This window comes from Lagopus muta, chromosome 16, assembly GCF_023343835.1.
Source record: "Lagopus muta isolate bLagMut1 chromosome 16, bLagMut1 primary, whole genome shotgun sequence".
Classification (NCBI taxonomy): Eukaryota; Metazoa; Chordata; class Aves; order Galliformes; family Phasianidae; genus Lagopus; species Lagopus muta.
In genome coordinates this window covers 7,435,583-7,454,133 of record NC_064448.1, presented here as the reverse complement: position 1 = coordinate 7,454,133, position 18,551 = coordinate 7,435,583, and the positions used below count along the sequence as shown (strand labels likewise).

The window sequence follows — 18,551 nt, the reverse complement described above, 5'->3', positions numbered from 1 at the left end:
CAGCTGAGTGCATGGTGTGATCCACGCCATGTTGGCTGTGCTGGGGTCCCTGCAATGAGTGACAGCAGTTTCTGTACAGTCACACAAGCACTCAGATTTACCAAAGGTTTGGAAGGTAAGTGCATGTTTGTGTGGCACTGGAGATGTTTGACAAACTCTACCTCAGACTCCTGCACTATGGAGACTTAATTTCTTCAGGCATTTTTGGCTTTGCCTGTCTCCCATGTTTCAGAAAATAATGTCTCCAATTTATTGAATCATCTGGTTATTAAATCTGCCTGTAAAGAGGAGCAAAAACTAGACCATGAACATCTATGGGAATTCATTTTTATTAAATAATTTAAATTTACACTTTCTCATGCCTGGATCAATCTCATCTGAATGTCCCCTAGCATTCTTCTCTCTACTGTTTGGAAGAATGCTAGAAGCTAAATCACTGTGCAGTTCATTTTTAGACTAATTATCATTAGGGCATGAAAGCAGCATTTTACATTACATGTTTTTTTCAGTTCAGCAGATCGACCGATTCATTTTAGCTTCCATTACTGTTAACCACATATCTGCCAACACTACCAAATGCCACTGGGTACAGCAAAGTGTAAGTCTACCTTTAGATGAGACTTGTGGGTTCTTTGTTTAATTACGTAGGGATTAAATGGCATGATGCAAAGTTGTGCAAATTTGCTCTTCTTTTCCGAATCTAAGGTTGATGCTCAGTGCTTGTGCTCCTAACCAGAAGCCACAAACTTTCATTGCTGTGACACATTAGTCTCAGCTTCTGCTTGGCTGGTTGCAGATGATACTCTGGGGCAAATTTACCTCTAAATGCTCTTGCCTGCTGAATAATAATGATGTCGCATTTCTTAGTCGCTCAATTTCTTTACAGAAAGGGGTAAGGAAGGTAAGTAAGCAGAAAGAGATAGAATGGAAGAACTTCTCCATATTTTATAAGCAAAGATCTTCCTACAAAAATCCTTGTAAATTTTTTAAACTGTTACTGGCTTTTCTGAAATGAACAGAATATTCAAAACCTGAACTTTTCCTCATGTTCATTAATTCTGAAGTGCGTAAATATCCTCTTTGGTCTTGGTGACACAGTGTGATGTTACATGGAAACTGGAATGTCCCCAGAGAAGGCAGTGACATCTCCAGGAGCAAAGTCTGTGCTGCACCATCGCTATTTTCAGCAGCTCAGCTTCCAGCACCACTCGCCAAGTTAAACTCTGGAAGAACTCCACTGGCTTTATTAAGGAAATAATTAAAAGTAATATAAAAAAGTGCCTGTGGCCAACGCTCAGCGTGCACTTACCAGATCTTTCCATAGTGTATATTTCCATAGTGTACATTTAATATTTGTTTTCTGACTCAATTGTATGATGTAGAGTGCTACACTGTGCCATGATACATACTGTGTGGGTCTGGGCTGCTCCTTGTCCTCCTCTGCCCTTAAGGGTGTGGAGCAGAGCTGTGTGAGCCCCACTGGTGTTGAGGGGTTCCTGGGGCTCCTGTGCCCCAACTTGGGGTGTGTGCTCCTTCACCACATGGTTTTGTTTGATTCATATTTGGGATGACTGGCTGACGGTGCAGGGAGGACGTAGGCTTGCTCTGGATGTTCAGAGAAACAGCCTTCATTAAACAGATAGGGGCAGATTTTGTAACAGGATGGTGTATAGTGTGAAGAGGAACAAAAAACCTGCCAAATTTAGCATAAATAAAAATCACAGGAAAATCCATCCTGTTTGGAAGAAAGAGGCAGTGAGGTTATTGGTGGTGCTCTGAAGTGGCAAAAAGTGCTGCGAGGAACAGTTGGGAGCAGCATGGGCCAGAGGGCTAGGCAAAGCAGAGAGTAATTCCTGTAGCATACTTTAACTAGGAAAAAAATATTTAATATCTGAAGATTTGGCACACAATAATGAAGCACAACGCCTGAGGAGATAGGCATTATTTTAATTTACTTGATAAAGAAAATCAATTCAGAGAGAAAACCTCCTTGGACAGCATAATTACAGTAATGGATTATAATTCAGGAGCTTGCATGCTCAGGCTGGCAGGCAAAAAACAGAAAATCATTAGCAGAAAGTGGAAGAGGAAGACATATGTTGTAGGAATGCCTCCACTTTCTGGTTCTTCATTTGTAAACTTCCCTTCAAGTTCAGTGTCTTAATCTTATTAGACGTCATTGTCACAGCTTGTAATAGAACACTCGACAAATCATTTAGATTTTTTGAAAAAGATCTAACTGAACTAAGAATGAACACAAGTAAATGAAGAAATATGCTATTAAAAGGCAATGCATGTACCTCACTTGTGCATTTAACCTCTCGCTCTCCATTTGTAGCTCTGGTGGCTGTATAAAAAAAGATTTGCAGTTGTGCATTTCTTAGTCTTTTCCATTGGACTGGTATGTGCAATTTCTCTGCCAGGTTGCATGTACTGCAGAGCCATACAGGGATGTTTTCTAAAAACAAGCTTACATCTTTTTGCATTTTAAAATGGCCATAAATTAAAGTGTTTCAGTTAACTCTGTTTCCGTAAACTGGGGGAGTCAGATTAAAGCTTGGGCGACTCTTGCAGAATATTTCAGCATAAGAAACGTGTTGTAATCAATTCAAAGAGAATATTCTTGAGTAGTTTGAATTTCCTTTGCTCTGATGACTTTCATTATTGAACCAAGCTGCTGCTTAACCTGAAAGAGAAAACTGCAGTGGCTCTATCAAGAGAGTCCAAGCTTTTGCCTCAGGCAGAAGCAAAATAACCTGTTTGCTGCACTTTCACACCCAAAACTCTTTGTCTCCAAACCTTGGCTGTTTTCCCATCTATATCTGGCTCTGCAGCTGCATGCTTGGGAGCGAGATGCCACATCAAGGTGTCTGGTGAAGCTGGGAGATGCTAGGTCCCCGAGCCCAGACACAACCACAGGGGTGAAGGTGGGCTGTGTCCTGCCAGGCAAGGGCTGGATCATGCAGGTCTGGGCACCGAATCTGTCAGCCTCAAAGCAGAAGGTGTTGAGCTCAGCGCTGCTTTCCTGAATCATGGCTTTATCCGTGAGCAAATAACATATGTCTAAACCTGCTGTCAGCTGCAATGAGCTAAAGCAGATGCTCAGTGCCAGCTGATGGTGGTTATATTTTTGGCCAGCAAATATGACCAGGAAACAGAGCAAATAAAGGCTTTGGTTTATCCATACCTTTTTATTTATTTCTGTAGTCTGTAGTAAGGGACCATTGCTTTAAAATCCTTAGACATTTGGACATATTTTACAAGACAGTACAGTTTCTGAATGTCACACATTGATCACAGTTTCATACTACTACATGCATATAAAGACATTGATTTTTTTTTTTTTTTAATAATTTGTTTATGGAAACAATTGGAGAGGTCAAGAAACTTCAACAAAGAATGACTAAATCAAAGTTACAAAAAATGTAAGACTCTAAGTACACTAGTATATGGCTAATGTTGCTGTTATCACCCCAAAATACCAGGGTGTGGAAAAGTTACTTAAATGGGGAGAAAACATCTGCTGATGCATGCCCCTTGGGTCAGCCCAATGTAACCCAATGAAGGGATTGTGCAAGATGTGAGGGATCTGCTGGGCTGTAGGCAGAGGCATGACACTCTGCCTTTTGTTATATACAAGCTGAGCTGGATTCCCCATTGCTTCCCCACATTGCTCAGGTTAAAACATAACTGAAGTGCAAGGCAATGGAGAAAGCTTTCATATTCTGCTCTTTCTCAAGCTGGGTCACAGTTGTTTTCAATTTCCAGCTGCAAAAGCAACATGTGTGCAGGAAAATCACGGGAAACTTGCATTTTCCAGTTTTTATTTGCTGTTGAATATCGCATTTTTCTTTTAAGGGGAACCCCACGGCTTTCTTGTCCTTTAGCAATCATGGACGCCCATCAAGGTTTCCCTGGGGAGTGCTGGTTGGGTTGGCCATGGGGTCAGTGAGTGGCAGAGCAGCACAGCTCAAGCAGTTGTCCTGTGCTTTGGCAGAAGGAAGATCTGGGGCTGTTCCTTGGCATGATGAGATGCCAAGCAACTGGCATGCAGCACAGACAGCCCGGCATGCCACAATGAGCATGGAGTCGTCACCAAGCAGCACGTGCAACAGTGCCTTGGTTAGTGTTTTCTCTCCATTTAAGAACTGCTTCACTGGCCTGATAGAAAGCAGGATTTTTCTGTATTAGTTGGGGCATTATTTTAATGCTAATCTAGCTGGAAAGCAAATTTGGTTGGTAGCTGTGGCTGGCCTTTCTGAGTGCAGTATCATGGCTTCAGAGTTCTAAGTAATACAGAGATGCTGCCCCCACCCCAAACACATCAGTGGGGAGTGCTTCAGTGTGGGAGCAATTCTGTACACCCACCACCAGAGAACCAGAAAGAATTGGAGAAAATAGATATGTCGTCTGTCTGTCACAAGACAACAAAATCGATAGAAACAAATCCCAGTGGTTGCATGAGACTAAGGGTGGCTAATGGTACTCAGGAGTAGCTAAAAAACAGAAGGAAGGGGAGATTCTAAATGAAATATGGTGTTTAGAGTAGAACTGTTGTATCCTAAAATGGCCTTAACTGCAGATTTCCAGTAAGACTGGAGGTTGACACAGTCAAAGATAACTGATGGCCCATGAGCCAGTAGTGTCCTCCTGGCAACAACCAGTCCCTGGACTGGGTGCTGCCAGGGTTGAACCATGTGGTCCTGTTGTAGACAGTCATTTGTGAGTTTGGGATGCTGCTTGTGCTATGAAGCCCACAAAGAGTGAGTTGACACAGAAGGCTGCTCAGTCAAGGCTGGCATGATAAGGATGATAATTTTCCTCTTGTGTGAAAGATTTCCTTCTTTCCCAGGCTTTCACTGACCTGTCTCTTCCCTCACCTCACGTTTCCTTGTAGGTGCTGTGGACAGACAACTCCATCCCTGAGGTCATGCAGAGCCTGTAGTTTTCAATTAGCTTTTAACAACAAGGGTCCAAATTCTTTACTGGGCTAAACTGAGAACAGCTTCATTGACCTCAATGGGCTTTACTTGCAGCAGCAAATAATTCAGCATTTCATTCAAATTCAGCTCCCTGGCATCTCACAATGCTCTAGTTTGGGTGGCTCTTTGCACTGAGCCCAAACTGATTATTACTTCTTGAAGGTGGCATCCTTGCAGTCTTCAAAAGACTCCTTTAAAAATGTCAAAAGTTAATCCTTGTTCAATCCTACAGAATATCAATTATTTCTGGATAAAAAGTATTATTTCTGGATAAAAAGAAAAATGAAGGTTTCTCTTCTAAGCCTCTAGACTGAAGATTTCTTGTGCGATGAAGCCAGAAGCAAGCAAAGCAAAATTCCGAGTAGTATTTACAGATATGAACACTTGTGGCACCCTACCGTTGGTGTCAAAGGACACTTATTTGTGGCTTAGGTAACACCAGCAACAAAGGGGATACACATCCTGAATGCAAACATTCAGCTTTCCTAAAGTTTCCTTTGTCTGGACAAGACAAAGTTTCAGTGCAAGAGCCTGGATCTGGTCAGCATTGGGTGCAAAACACAGGCTGAAAAATAAACTCTTCCTCATTGATGGGCTGGTTGGTATCTGGGTCATTTCTGTTTTGGTGGGAGGGCTACCTGCAGGAGTAAATTTCAGACTGGCAATACTAGAAGCTTGCTGTAGTGTGTTTAAATACGTTCAGACGAACTTAGTGATATGAAAACTCCGTTTTGAAGAGATTTATGGGATTTTTTATGATGGATATAATGGATTATTGCACTAGTTTTTTTTCAAAAGCAACCAACCAGCCAAAAAGCCCCACCCAGTTTTAATCACCTTCTGTGTAAATAAGTATTGCTGATACATAATCAGATACCAAACAGTTTCTGATGGCTATACTGCTCATTCGGGTGTTACCAAGACTTTCTGAATACACTATGTTCTCAAATTAATTCAATTATTTCAGATTTACTGGGTATTGTGGTGAGCATATAAAAAAGTCACAGAAAGGAGATTGCTTTGGAGTAAGAACAGAAAAAGAGACCAAAATTCTATCTGTGGAAAAAAATTGTCACTGAACAGACTGTTGGGCTGATTCAAGCCAAAACTTTTCTGTGGAGTTAAAGGACAATCTGAATCTCTTCATCATGTTAGACTTTGACAGGCCATGAGATGCACATTTATCTCATGGAGTTTCTATTAAATTTGTGTGATGGTACAGCTATGAAGGAGCAAGCAAGATCACTAGGTAAGCAGGTGCATGGGTGGTCTTCACCTTAGCCAAATCCTGTCCCTTCCTGAATGTGTACATGTTCAGTTTTTTTTATTATCTTACTTTTTTTTTTTTTTTTTTTTTTTTTTTGTCAATTTCTTGATTTTGTCTGGGACTGAAAGTAGAAATTCCAAAAACCCAGTGAGAAATAATTCTTGATCCTTCTGTTTTAACCCAGGGAAATTTCCCCCAGATGTAGAAGCTAGAGAGGGAGTTTTGCCTGAGAACTGCTAGGTCACTGCCCTTGAAATAAGAGTCTGACTTTTCTATTTTGATTAAAACTGAAATGAGATACTTATCCCAATTCTATCATAATAATTAGGACAATCAGATTCAAATCCTGTCTCTTCATGCTCTCATCTTAATTGATGTAAATCTGGAAAAACTCCACTGTACCCAGGCTATGGTTAACGCTGAAGCCAGTGGCATTGGCTGTTATGTACCAGTACTGCCATAACCGAGGACAGTTTGGCCACTTCTTTGTTTCTCAGAAAGTACAACTTAGTTTCCATAGCCAATCCCTGGCTATTTTTACACACCACAAATGGGAAAATACAAAAACATGACAACATCAGACAAACTTCATGACCTTTCGCAGACTCACTTCCAGGAGGGATGTTGCGGGTGTTTTCGGAATGAAGGAAAATGATGACAACAAAAAAGTTAGGGGACCAGCTATGTAAATGAACAAGAAAGCATATAATATATTATTCTGTAATACAAAAAGAAGAGATCTGACTTGATTGCCCTATTATAAATTTGCTAAAAATACATATATATATATTTATATTTTTATATATATATATAATTTTTTTTTTATCTGAACAGAAAAATAGACTACTCTGGAATGCATGAAAGTCACATGACTTTTCCATACATCAGATACTTATAAAGCCAACACAATGGCAAACAGAAGGTACAGAGGTAACTAAAACATCTGTACTTTATTCAAGAACTATTTAAAGCCATATTCTCCCCAAGTGGCTGATCCTAAAGCAATCTAAGGTAACACTTGTTCTGTTCAGTTACCATAAGCAGAAGTGACTGACCAAACACGAGCGCTTTGATGAAGAAGTTGGAGCCAATTTGGAGCCGCTGGGAAGCCCACCTCCCCATCTTGCTCCTGACTGAGCTGCACGAAGGGCATCAGTGCCATGCAGTCCCCATCACTCTGCTGCTTTACTCAGTAATTCTACTGCTTGCTTTAAAATGAGGCATAAAGAACTATGGGAGATTGTGTTATGGGGAACTTACCAACAGAGAGAGAACTTGGCTTTAGAGACGTTGTCTTTGTAATGAGTTTTAAATACCCTTGTGGTTTACTATAAACTGTACCAGTCATAATTCTGTCAAGACATAAATATACAATAGGTACAAATATTAACAATACATTACAACTTTACAGAAGAGAATACTGTTTTCCTTAGAAATGTGTATCTTATTAGCTGCAAGGGAAGAAAAGGCTACAGTTTATCACAGCCATAGTTGCCAAAGAAACCAACCGCCTTGGACTTCTTCCTGCGTGCCTTGCACAGACAAATTCCCAGGCATGTGACACTCGGCATGTTGAGAAAGGGAATGTGCGTTCCATGGGTTTTCTTTTCCTCTTTATTTTTTTCTTCTTTTTCTACCTTTATAGACTCTCAAACCTTTCAGAAAACGTGGATTTCACAGGAGACTGTTTCGTTTTATTTAGTTTTCCGTAAGTGTGCTTAGGTGAAGTTTCTAAGAAAAGGCACTGAGAAATCTACTGCAATAAGTGACTGCTGCTTTCCTTTGTTCAAGGCTAAAACTCAAAGGATCTTCGTTTGCTTCCTAGTTAAGAAAACTGCACCCATTCCTCCCGCAAATATATATATTCTATATATATATATATTTATATATATGTAATAAAAATGGTGTTGATGGCATAAGACACAAGCAAGAACAGACATCACACGTACATAGTCCTTTCAGATACGATGTCTTCTGCAGCAGCAGGTGAAACTGTCGTCTTGCTTGATCCAGGATACACAGTAAGTTCACGGACCTGAATGCCACATGTCAGTGATTAAACTGCACACTTCAGCTTGATGCAAGAGATATTGCATATTTGCTCCTACTTTGATGAGCTCTGGGAGATATGTACCAAACAAACTATAAAATGAAATTGTCTTTCTAGTATCTATAGGATTTAGTGAGCACTATGTTTTCAAAGCACTGCCTTTCCTTTTGTAATGAGTACAGATTTAGTCTACCATAGCTTTACATTAGAGTAGATTTCCCAGTGCTTACATTATATATATGTGTATTATGCACACACACACATATATAGGTACATACTTCATAATCAGACTTTATTTCATTAAAATAAATTAAACATACTTCCTTTTTAACTGGGCACAAAATGAGAGCTACATCTTCATACACAAATAAGAAAGAAATGCTCTTCAAGCATATTATATGCTCAATTTTAAATTATTTGCTTTCTATAAGAAATCTATAGGACTTTGGCTATTCAGACTTAAAAGGTAGATTTTTAATGATACTTTTGAATTTGGCTTTCAAAAGTGACTCAATAAAATGCTACTTTAAAGGTAGGACTAAATAGATGATATAAGATATGTGTTGTAAGTAAACACACAAGGCAAACAGAGGGCCTTTGGTTACAAGGAGAGTTGCACCAGTTGATTATCAGTTAAAAATGATAGAATCGTTGATCTATACATTTTTGTCAGTGCCATCTATAAACCAAATACATCAATTTGGATGAAAGTGTGGTAAATACTACACTATATGGCTATATTTAAATATGCTCACTTTTGTGATATGTAAAATATGACTTTTTTCCACATGAAAGCATCAGCTCTAAAAATATTTAGCTCGGAAATCACTATTACTTACTTTATCAAAAAAATTGTCCCTGATTTTTTTTTTTTTTTCTTTTTACATTTGTGCTGATGGCAGACATGAATGATCACTGAAACATAGAGGTTATGTTAAGACTGTTCTCGTTAAAATTTCTCATTGCCAGTCTATGGCCTCGGAAAGCCATAGAATAAATCAGTATTTAAAGCTTATCTGCTGGAAAGTCACTTTACTTCTTCATAACGACTCAATCTTAACTAGCAATACGTCAGTTCCTTTAAGTACACTTGTATTTACTATGGCCAAATCCTAAAGTCCTTCACCAGGCAAAGAGCCCATTTGGAGGAATGGTGGTTTTGACTGAGTGAAGACAGAGCAAAAGCTGAGGAACCTCAGGAATTGGCCCTGTGTAAATACCCTGGAGAGCACAGTTTGCTCGCACCGAGTTCGAGCAACTCACTGAGTTTGAGTACCTCCCACGTAATTCTCTGCATGACACGAGGCCTCTTCCACTGCCAGCGGGCGAATTCATGAGGTGGTGGCTCAGGTCTCACTTGCGCATTCCCTAGGGCCTGTCCTTGCAGGAGGCAAGGAGGACGTGTGAGCAGTGCCTCGGGCTGCATCCCACCGCCAGGAGCCCAGTGGGACAACCGCTCCAGCATGCGTGAGGGTTTGTGCCACGGAGAGACCTAGCAAAGCTATCATCGTAACCCATAACAGTTCCTAAAACAGATATGTGCTTATTGCTTTTGTCCGTACATGCTGCATTCACTATTATGGATTACAGACAGAAGTACTGTACAGCTCGGACGGACAGACAGTTACATTCAGGACCAACCAACGGCTTTTTCACAAGGGGAAGGGACAAAACGCAGTGGGCTCGCATGGTTATAGTCTTCCTCCAGCGTGCGCCTCCGCTCCCGAGTCCCGTGCCTCCGCACGCCCCAAGACCTGTTGCATGCAGATAGCTACACGCCCCGGCAGGTGCTCCGAAATAGGTCAGGAAACACTTATTGACAGAGTTATTTACAACTGAGTTTTACAGTAGAAACGGATAACAACATAAAAGATTACCATCACAGTTATCACAGGACAGGTTGTGACTTGCTACCGGTGTGTAACAAATCACAGTCACGACAGGAGGCACAAATTAAAATAGTGCTTGATTAAAGTGCTTGATTGTTACACTCTGCTATCCTACTCCAGCATTGCAACAACAACAAAAAGTCAACGTAAAGTGCTTTTCCCCCCCAGTATTAAAAACCAAAGACAAATTATTTCCTACACAATTTGACAGAACTTTATTGAAACAATAATATTTTAAAAACCTAGGCTGGTGGCTGCTAGTTCTGTTCACTTAAAATGGTCAAATCTTTTTTTTTTATTATTTTTTTTTATTATTTTTTTCTTCTTTCACTTAAAAATGAGTGGATGCTATTAAAACATCAGGCCTGGTCCTGCTGTCTCTGGCAATCTCCCTGCGCTGCTGGATGCACCAACACGACAGGAGATGCTCCCACCCAACCTCCTCACAAGAGAGAGCACAACCAGGCCCGGGGCGGGTAGCTAAAGAATCCCTCTTTTTGCATATTTATGTAACGCTTGCATATCTTTCACCACGCCACGTGGGCGCGAAAAGCTTCAGACCAACTGGTTCCTCTCCTACGCCAAGGGCGAGACTTCAGCTGATGCCTGAAGTCAGGGCGCGGGCGGGAAGGGTAGGACCGAGGAGCCGGCCATGCTCGGACCAAACCTAGGGCCAGCTACTGCACTCGGCCATCCCTGTAGGGCCGGGAGCTGCTATGGTGCAGCCAGGAGCCCAGAGAGGAGCTGAGCTCCCCTTCTAACCCCACGCTCCCCAGCTGCGGGAAGGGGGCTGTGATGCTGCCGGAGATCCCTGCTTCTGCATGGCTCCTTCACACCTTCCCAGCATGGGCTGTGTGTGCCCTGAGGGCCACGTGCTGGCCCAAGGGCAGCTTTTAATTTTAGCAGAGGGTAAGTGCGAGTTTCACTATGTCCTAAGGGGTGTTTGGAGTTAGATACAAGTGGTGCAACTCACCCTGCTGATGTTTCAAAAGAAAACGTCAGGTCCTACAGGATATAGTATTGTTAAACACACACAGAGCATTTTAATAACTGGTTTCTCTAGACCGCTATTTGTTTTAAATGGTTTTCACTTGGATTTTTCTAATAATGCAAGTGTTCCCTGTTACCTTTAGACATAATATCCATCAGAGAAAGCTGTAGATGAGGAACAGCTGCCCTGAAGCAGAGAGCATTGTGTTTTAGATAGCTTTATACCAACCCCAGCAAATTATTCCAGAGTTCATATCTGGCTGCCTTGGCATCCTTTATGGAACTAACGCAAATCAGGTGCTAATATTTCCAAAAGGAGCTCTAGCGTTCAAGGGGAATGGATGGATATTTGGTCACATTGGCTTCACTGGACAACATGAAAGGAGATCAATGTGTGATCATGATTTGCAATCCTTATTTTTGACTGATGTGGGCAATGTCTTTAGAGTTGTTTCAGAGAAGGACATTTTCACAAACCCACACTGGACCTCCCCTCAGACTTTTAGAAACAGATGGCTTGTTTCAGCCAAGTTCATGCCATGCAGAAGCTCTTTTTTTTTGTTTGTTTGTTTTTTTTTTGTTTTTTGTTTTTCCTTTTTTGTTTTTGAGTTGACTGTATGGACATTCCCTTAAACTTTCAGTAAGTTATCTTGGAGCCTGTTCAGATGCTTTGATCATGTGTGTTAGCATGTCCTCCACTGCCTGGTAATACGTGGACTTCTGGGGAAATGTGATTTTCTAGTCTGACAGTCTCCTGATTGCCCTGGGTTCTTCCAGTGATACCTTCCATAGAATAAATGCAGTTTTGCCCTATTAGCTTAGGGGAGGTGGGTAAAGCAGCAGCTTCTAGATGGTTCTTCTCTGTTCTATAAACATTGTCCTTTTGCTTTAGATAACCAATGTTTGTAACATTGTACTTAGGACTCACATTTCCAGGAGGACTTGAATCATAAAGCAGCTGACCTTCGTCATCAGTGTCAGCATCTATGTATTTGTGAATGCCGGCATCATGGAAGTTGAAAGCTATGGCTGTCTGTGTCTCTGGTGACTTTGGAGGTGTTCTTGCACTTGCAGTTGTGTAGATGGAGGTTTCTGGGCTCATGAGAGATCTGTCAGAGAGTAAAGAAGTATCTGTGGCGGTGGCAGAAGCAGCTCCCCTGCTCTTGAGAGTGTCTGGATATATTCTCAGGACATTTGACGCTGGTACTAATGTGCTGGCATCCTCCTCCATGAAGTTGACTTTCAGAGATCTTAGTTTTAAAGGGTTACTGGCCTTTATGGAGCTTTTTGGACTTTCTATGAAAAAAGCAGAACGGTGGCTGCCTTCAGAGCTTATTTCTGCAAATCTGGCACTACTCCCTTCTGCTCTGCTCTGCTCCTGAATCACATTAACGCCACCTTTGCAGGGAAGTGTAGCGAGTGGGCTGTGGGAAAACCTCCCAGAGTCAGGGAACTCTGCAGCACAACTTATGAAGCTGTCAATACTGGACATACTCCTCATGTCAATGATCCCATCGGTGCGAGTTGTCAGCAAGGGCACCATAGGGCCGGGAAGGGTCTCCATTTCTAGCTCTTCCTTTTGCTTTCCAGGTTGACTTGACTCTTTAGTATTAAGGTTTGGCTGTGACTGAGTCTTTGCCATTTTGTTATACATGTCTTCTAGCTGTTGGACATTCAGGTGCTGGGGGCTTGAAGACGACCTAGCTTTTTCTGGAGATCCTTGTTCTTTAGTTTCAAAAGATTTACTAGAGCTAGTTTCAGAGAGTGTTCTCTTGGTCCATTTCCACTTGTTGGGAGATAAATGATTGTCCTGAACTTTATCCTTTTTGGCTATGCTTTCTCCATTCTTTTCAACCACAATGTCCATAAGTTCTATACTACGGGCAAATGCATCCTTCATGTTCATGGAGACGATACTACCATTCCTTTTGGCCCTTTCAAGAGCTTCTCTGCGCTTAATGGCTTTCTCTTGCCTCTTCTGCTCTTTGTAGAACTCAGAGAAGTTATTGACAATAATTGGGATAGGAAGAGCAATCACCAGCACTCCAGCAATGCAGCACAGTCCTCCTACTATTTTACCTAAAAGTGTTTTGGGGTAGATATCTCCATAGCCTACTGTTGTCATGGTGATTGTTGCCCACCAGAAGGAAGCTGGGATGCTCTTGAATTTTGTATCGTCCTCATCTTTTTCTGCAAAAAACACTAAGCTGGAAAAGATCATAATGCCCATGGCCAAAAACAAGATGAGTAAGCCAAGCTCATTGTAACTTCTCCTCAGTGTAAACCCCAAGGATTGTAAACCCGTTGAGTGCCGGGCAAGCTTTAGAATCCGGAGTATCCTCATAATCCGAAATATTTGGACCACTCGTCGTACATTTTGGAACTGAAGTACACTTTTATTGGATTCTGTGAGAAAGATAGTGACATAGTATGGTAGGATAGCTAGCAAATCAATAGCATTCAGTGGGCCTTTGAAAAACTTCCATTTCTTAGGCGAGGATAGGAACCGCAAGAGGTATTCCATTGTAAACCATGCAATGCACACTGCTTCCACATGGGCAAGTTGAGGATTATCTGTCGTCTGCCCAAATTCATCCATGCCTTGTAATTCAGGAAGTGTGTTTAGGGACAAGGCAATTGTAGATAGTACAATAAACATGATGGAAATGATTGCCAAAATCTGGAAAGGAAAGAGAAGACAGTGAGTTTGGCTCAGAATATATTACATGATCTACCTTTGCATTTCACATGTACCATCACATTAATACACATGGCTGTGCTTCCATTTATGAATTTCTAGACTAATTTAGCTTTTAGTACATGGAAATGCATCCTGAAGTGATTCTATTTGGAAAACTGCTTTGAGTTATAACAGATGCATAGAGCAGATAAAACATCTACTTTGACTCCTGTGCATTTATCTCATTCATTTTCAGTGTGTTCCAAGCAGCTAGGATGCCAGAAGGACTGTGAAGCAGTTCACAGCAGGACCTTTTGATTAACTACTAATTAGGTGCCCAACAAAGCCCATCTGGACAACCATCTCTGAAATCTAAGCACGAGGGAATGTAATTGTGAATGCAAGATTCAGTCACAGTGATGTCCTCCATTTAATGCATGGCTATGTCTACTATTTTTGCTTGCCTGTGGCTTATTATAGTGATGTGTGTATATTTTCACTACATGTCACTGCACAAGTAATATACTCTTTTTGAATGTTTCATCTCTAATTTGAAACTCGACAGTTGTGAAAGACACAAAAAATGTTCTGAAGCTTTCTAAAGTATTTTGAGACGTGAGTTTTTCTGTGTATAAACAAATGGCCATCCCAGCTCCTCACCACAACAATGGAAGACAGCAAACCCAGCCAGGTGAATGGAACTGCACAACAACGAGACAGCCTAGACAGGGCAAATCCAGCCAGTGGAAAGCTCTGCCCCTGGTAGAAACCAGATCTTGAGAACAAGAGTGTGCAAAGAGATGAGAAGGCTTTGCAGTAAGAAACCTTTCTGAAAAAAATCACATACACATGCTCAGCTCCTGGGCCATTGACTTTATGCAGAACTGGAAAGCATGAAATGCTAGATTAGCATGTTTGCAGCGTTCAGATACTGTAGGCAGACTGTCCTTCATATCTGTTTTAATTCTGTTCTTTCCAGTTTCCCTAATTACGTTTTCTTTTAAAGTCATTTGAGGGAGGTTTTAGAGCTGACAGACAATTTGAGGACTGTTTTTTTTCTACTAGTGAGTTCTTTCTCTAGCTTGTTAATTGGGTAGGAATATATCTAGTTTCTTAGGTTACTGCCAAAATACAGAAATGATTTCAAAACACATGTGTACGTGACTAATGTTTTATGCATTCATGGCAGTGTAAGCTGGTCCCTTATGCTTGCTTTTCTTCCGCTTGAGATAGAAAAGAAGCATAAAATCAATTGCAAAATACGTGTGTGATGACTAAATACACAATATGAAGCAATGAATTATAAGATGTATGACAGGAGTTCTGCATCATGAATTGCAAATCTGACATGCTCTGAGCCCATGTCCTTCCTTGCCCATATAACTGGATAGCAGCTTTCCTCACAGCAATGTCTCTCAGCCAGCTTCACAACACCAGAATGTCCACAATAACCACACGGGGCTCTGCAGAAAGAAATTCTTGCAGGATGTCTCTTCAGACAAATCCAGCACAGATATTCTAGCGGTCAGGAGCTATCAGACTGTGGAATGCACAGTCCCTACAGCAGTACAAGCCTTGTTACTGTACAAGAAACACGCAGACGCAATATGGATTAGAAACACTCTAGTTGTCTCTGGAAGAGCCTCAACTCTTCTCCGAAGCTGAAAGACAGAAGTGTTCTGCAAAGGTTGGAAGCTTCACTTGAATTAAATTCAGCTACTGTTTTTGGAGAAAAGTCAGCTCACACACCTTCAAAAAATCCAAATTTAAAGTAAGACTTTCAATTTTGACAGTTTGACTTCTAAAAGTGTTCTAAAATCTCCTTGCAGGTTAAAAAACCCTTCCTAATCAATGTAACAAAAAACATCTACATTTAAATCACTGAAAATGTAACTTTGATTTGACCATGACAGTGCAGACCAAGTAATTTAATCTGAAGAATGAAATCTGACTAGAAACAAACATTAGTTCCATTAAACAGTCTGTTTTCATTGCTTAAATTGGATTAAATGAAAAAAGTGAATGGTGTAAATGCCTTCCTCTGCAATGCTGGGAATTTTAAAATATCATCACTTTCAGTTAATTCATATTTACTAGGAGAAATGCAGGGAAGATTTCCTTTCTTTTCAAAACAGATTGTTTATAAGAAAGTTTGGTGTTAGGTGTATAAAAATGTGTTCACTGAAGACAATCTACTGATAGGAAACAGCTTCAAAATGAATCTCTGCATTTCAGTTAATTGAGTGGTAGGAAGAGGTCAGCAGAAATACAATCTGGCTTATGAGCAATCAGAAGAAGCAACCATCTAAGCTTACTCATGGATTCTGCTTCTATTTGGCTGAAAGAAAAGGTGAAAAATGAGGCGAAACTGACGGAGATATTTTGATAGAGGACTTTATGCTGAAGTGGGGAGAAATTCAGACAGCTATTTCTGCAGATTAATTTGAAAGATCACCTCCTAAAGACCAGAAAATTTTCCCAGAAGCAGGGAGCCACATTTGCTTTCCTAGAAGGCTCTTTTCAGTGTTTTGCAGCGATTTTTTTGTTTACAACTTGTGATTTCTGAAGGTGTTTGGGATGTTTTCAATAGCAGTTTCCAATTTCTTGCTGGGCTTTATCTCTGCCCACTATGCACAGAGGGGCTTATTTGTAGACTTAGATGTACCTAGTGTGTTTTATCTCCTTCGTTTTCAGTGTAAATATTATCACTCCATCTTTATTCAGTGGATGCCATCCAGAAGCAGTAATTGGTGTCAAACCTTGTTTCTTTTGATATACTTTACTGCTTTGAAGATCAAGGCAATGCCAGATGAACATAAATTTGAAAACTAGGAGATCCGAGGGTAAAATTTGTTTTTAGTCTAGCAGATCTAGCCACGGAGCAAAGCAATGAACAGACAGAGACATTTGTCATTTCTCCAGCAAGTTGCAGAGAGATGTTACCTGTATTCCTAAGATAAAGATTTTCTCCTTTGTTGGTCTGCTGCAATCATACATCTTTAGAAGGCTGTCAGGCTAAGAAAAACTTCCAAATGTGGGTTGACTGTCCTCAAGTATTCAGAGCACTTTTCAGTTGAAAAATACCAAAACAACAGAGGATAAATTTATCAAGAAGGCGTTTTAGAGGATCCTTCTCTAAGACATGTCTTGCAGTGTGCACCACCCAAAAACCCACCTGACGAGCAGCTGTCTGCAGCAAACAGGATCTAGTTGCTGTTGCTGCCGAGCATTAGCAGTGTGTTCAATGGCACAACTCTCTATACCAAGATATTTACAATCTTGTATATTAGGTTACAGAAATGACCGTCCGTCTGTCTGATGGAACTTCCTATCACAGACATACTGATTCTCTGGCACTGCAGCTTTTGCATTTTCCATTGTCAGTAATGAGACACAGAAAGTGGAAGGAAAGATACACTACTATGAGTGCTTATCATAGAATCATACAATCATTATGGTTGGAAAGACCAATAAGATCATCTAGTTCAACCACCAACTCATGACTACTCTAGACCCATAACCACAGTGCCCGCTAAACAATACCTCTCAGTGCAACATCTACCCTTTTCTCAAACACCTTTAGGGGTGGTGACTCCGCCACCTTGTTGGGCAGCCTGTTTCAATACCTCACACTCTAGGGGTGCTCAGTGTGATTGCCAGCCCTTCCATGCAATTCCCACTATTCCCTCTTTCCTTCGCTCTTCCAGGTTCACTTTTGAGCCATATGCTTCTGATGCCATGTTCCCAGGACCATTTCTTCTAGAAGGTCGCATGAAATAAGCTGTGTAAGTTCCTCCCCTTTCTCTATTTCTGCATTTGCTTTTACATTTCACCTGCTGCAGCACACCATAAGTGGTGAATTTCCCCATCAGGTACTTTACTCAGTGGCTCGCAGAGGGTGTTGGACTGGCTCTTAAAGACAGCACTGTCTTGCAGTGCACGACTCAGTATGTACAGGGCAGGGTTCCAGAAAACAGTCAAATAGTCTGTTCTGCAAAGACTTTTACTGAGTGAATCTGTATTGCTGGTATGATTTCTTTGTGGAAGCTGAATAACCCAAGGGCAGGCAGGGCAAGCTTTTGAATGAATTTAAAGCACTTTCCTGGAAGTGATTAGCATGACTGTGCATACAGGCTGGTTATTACAGATGCAAATGAGACGTGCAAGCTGATTATGTGAGTAAGTTGCAGAATTTGGTGGGCAGCAAAACTGCGAGTGCTATCCCACAGGTGGGGTAAGTTTCAGGCAGTGTTAGGTTTGGTAATATGCATCTGGTCTTTGCACTGCAAAGAACCCTAACTAATGTCAAAGTATAAGACTGGAGATTCTCAAAGCCATTGAAATGAATGACAATAGGCTGTCCAAATCCCATAGATGGCTCTAAAATCCCAGTGTAAGCATCTGAGCTCTATCTGCTCATGGCAACATGCCCTATACTTTTTCTGTCTTCATCCTCAGTAATGAAGCTGATATAGAAAGGAGAAGGGGTGGTGTGTGGGAGAGAGTAGGAGGGTGTTTGAATATAGATAGATTCAATATTCTTGGAAATACGATGAGGAAATTGTTATGTAATCAAGAAGTTCAATAATGGTTTAGTCTAATGCACTTTTTTAGCTCCATGAGGACATGCAGAATAAACTTGGCAGCAGGACCAGGTTTCATTCATATGCTCCATTTACTAAGGGATTTTTCC

At 41.0% G+C, this 18,551-nt stretch overlaps 1 protein-coding gene across 3 annotated transcripts in view; it reads right to left on the bottom strand.

Annotated features, from left to right (window-relative positions):
- Nucleotides 1-1,997: 1,997 nt before the first annotated feature.
- KCNB1 (potassium voltage-gated channel subfamily B member 1) overlaps nt 1,998-18,551 on the bottom strand; it is a 115,868-nt gene continuing 99,314 nt past the window's right edge. For all 3 annotated transcript variants that reach the window (XM_048963118.1, XM_048963117.1, XM_048963119.1), the window contains exon 3: nt 1,998-13,858. In XM_048963118.1, the coding sequence (XP_048819075.1) occupies nt 11,840-13,858 (2,019 nt within the window). In that variant the 3' untranslated portion in view covers nt 1,998-11,839. The remainder of the gene's footprint in view (nt 13,859-18,551) is intronic.